The 2,426-nt window shown below is 56.8% G+C and overlaps 1 protein-coding gene across 7 annotated transcripts in view; it reads left to right on the forward strand.

Annotated features, from left to right (window-relative positions):
* Positions 1–2,426, forward strand: part of LOC105548905 (neuroblastoma suppressor of tumorigenicity 1) — an 18,487-nt gene that overhangs the window by 5,011 nt on the left and 11,050 nt on the right. The window contains exon 1 of one of the 7 annotated variants that reach the window (XM_011993142.1): positions 7–132. The exons of 4 other annotated variants lie outside the window; for them this stretch is intronic. Coding sequence is in view for 1 of the 3 variants with exons in the window: in XM_011993141.1 (XP_011848531.1) it covers positions 553–635 (83 nt within the window). In the remaining 2 variants the exon portion in view is untranslated. Of the gene's footprint in view, positions 1–6; positions 133–367; positions 636–2,194; positions 2,256–2,426 lie in introns of those variants that run through there. 2 more of the 7 variants (XM_011993141.1, XM_011993143.1) reach the window with 2 other exon arrangements.

Here is a 2,426-nt window from a genome sequence, read left to right on the forward strand (position 1 = left end):
CCGCCCGCCTTGGCGTGGCCGGGGGTTGGCGGGCATCAAGGGAGAAGGCCATACTTCCAGGCTTTCGGAGGCCCTGGCTCCCCTAGCTGGACGCCACCAGCCTGTAACTAGGGGCACCCCAGGAAAACAGAGGTCAGGGCTGGAGGCCAAAGACCGGGCGCTGGCCGGGAAGCAATTTGTCAACAAGGAGCCCCTTACCCTTTGTTACTGCGGAATGGGGCCTCCCTAGACTCCCCCAGATGCTGGGACTGCTTGGGCGTGGTTTGCCTTGAGTTGGGGCCAAAGAAAAGGCGAGGCTGCAGCGTCTCCTCGGTGACCCTCACCCCTCTCCACCCACCCCTGCAAACTGGACCTCTCTCCCGGGCCCGTGTTTTGGAGGGGTGGACACGGGAGTAGGTGTTCTGCATCGGCCAGCGATATGGCCTCATTATTTTAAAGTGAAATTTCAGGCTGAGTTTAGCTGCTTCCCCCGACCCACAACCCCAAGGGTCGGAGGCTGCCGGAGCGGGCAGGGTTGTTGGTGAGGTCTGCAGTGGAACTTCTGCTGAGCAGATGTGCAGCCCGGCCCTGCAGCAGCTCATTAGCATGGATTTGTTTTGGAGACTGTTTTTGGTCTGCGGGCAGGAGGGTCTGTGGTAAGGAAGGCCTTGGCCTGGGTTGGGGGGCTGGCACAGAGGTGGCCAGGGCTGGAAGGTGCAGGCAGGCCTGGGTGACACGGGCTCGGCCCTGTGTGTCCGCCCCCTGGACAGTTGACTCATGCTCTCCCCAGTGCTGAAGGAAGGAAGGAAAAGCCACCCTGCCGTGAGACTGGGGTCGTGGAATCACAGTGGCCTTAAGCAGTATGCTGGAGCCAGGCTCCTCCCTGGGGGATCTGCTGAAATGGATGTTCCCAGGCCAGGCTGCCCATTTTACAGGTTGCAAACGTGAAGCTTAGGGAGGGGAAGCAAATGGTCAGTGACTCGAGCTGTAACCATTAGATTCTCCTGACTCCAGGCACACAGAGAGCCAATGTATGAGCTTTGGCCAGAACTCGTCCTCAAACCCCAGGGTGAGCCCAGTAAACCCAGTCGGGCTGACCAGAGCTGGGGCCTGACCTGGGTGAGCAGGGAGCCCCAGGCCTGACACTGCCTTGCCCCTTCACAGAGCAATATTTTCAGTTGCACCATTCAAGGAAGTCCCTGTGCTCATTCCAAAACCTGGAGCGATCGCCCCGCCCTTGCCAAGCCCCAAGCCTAGGACTGCAGCCCAGCCGCCCTCCACACCCTCTGCGCCCAGCAGCACACTCAGCCTGGCGGTGGGGCACAGCCTGTTTTCTTGAAGTTGGATTTTGGAGGAGGCTGGTGTCTCCACGACCCTGTCTTAGAGTCTGAGTGGGATCTTCCTCCCAGTTCCCACCCTGGCAGGGAATCATGTTGGGCGGCCCTTGACAGTTTCTAAAATTCATTCCCAGCTGTCATCCCACTTGCTTGAGTTTCACCTCAAGGTTTTCCCTAAATCCAGGCTCACTGTGGCAGATGCAGCCCAGACTGAAATAGCCTCAGGACCTGCCCAGGGTCCTGTGGGAGCGAGGGGCAGAAGGAAGTAGGCAGAAGCCAGGGAGGATAAGAGGCCCAAGGTAGCACTGAAAGTGACATGACTGAGGAATTAACTCTGATGGGTGATCTCTCCAGAGGTTTCCATGTATTCTTCAGTTTAATTCTTACAGCTGTCTGTGAGCTGGATATTAGCACTATCCCCACTTTGCAGATGAGGAAACTGAGGTACAGAAAGGTTAAAATGGGACCAAGTGATCCCAGTGCTTTGGGAGGCTGAAGTGGGAGTTCAAGACCAGCCTGGTCAACAAAGGGAGACCTCGTCTCTCCAAAAACTTAGCTGGGCATGGTGGTGTATGCCTGTAGTACCAGCTACTCGGGAGGTTAAGGTGGGAGGATCGCTTGAGCCCCAGAGTTTGAGACTGCCATGAACTATGATTGTGCCACCACACTCCAGCCTGGGCAACAGAGTGAGATCCTGTTACAAACAAGAACATGAAAATAAAAAGAGAAAGACTGGAATGACTGAACTACGATTTGAACTCAAGTCTGTCATAACTGTGGAGAATGGAGGAGAAGAGCCAGACCCTACCCTTAGTGAGTGTGGGGGCAGAGGAAAGGTGGGAGAGGCAGGGGAGGGTGAGCATCTGGTTTGACAGCCACAAACACCGTGTGCTCGTTGTGCGTGCGGACTGCGGTGTCACCTGAATGCTGAGCCCACAGGTAGAATCGTCCATCCCCATCAGCTGGGGCCAAGTGTGGGAAGGTTCCCAGAGGAGATTCTGGAAGCAGGAGGTGAAGATGGGGAGGGAGAGCCCCGCCTTTCCACTGAGGATTCATCAGCCCTGCCCTCCATGGCTCTGCACCGAGTGGTTGCTGGAACTGGTAACAGGA

Source organism: Mandrillus leucophaeus, unplaced genomic scaffold, assembly GCF_000951045.1.
Source record: "Mandrillus leucophaeus isolate KB7577 unplaced genomic scaffold, Mleu.le_1.0 Scaffold426, whole genome shotgun sequence".
Taxonomy (NCBI): Eukaryota; Metazoa; Chordata; class Mammalia; order Primates; family Cercopithecidae; genus Mandrillus; species Mandrillus leucophaeus.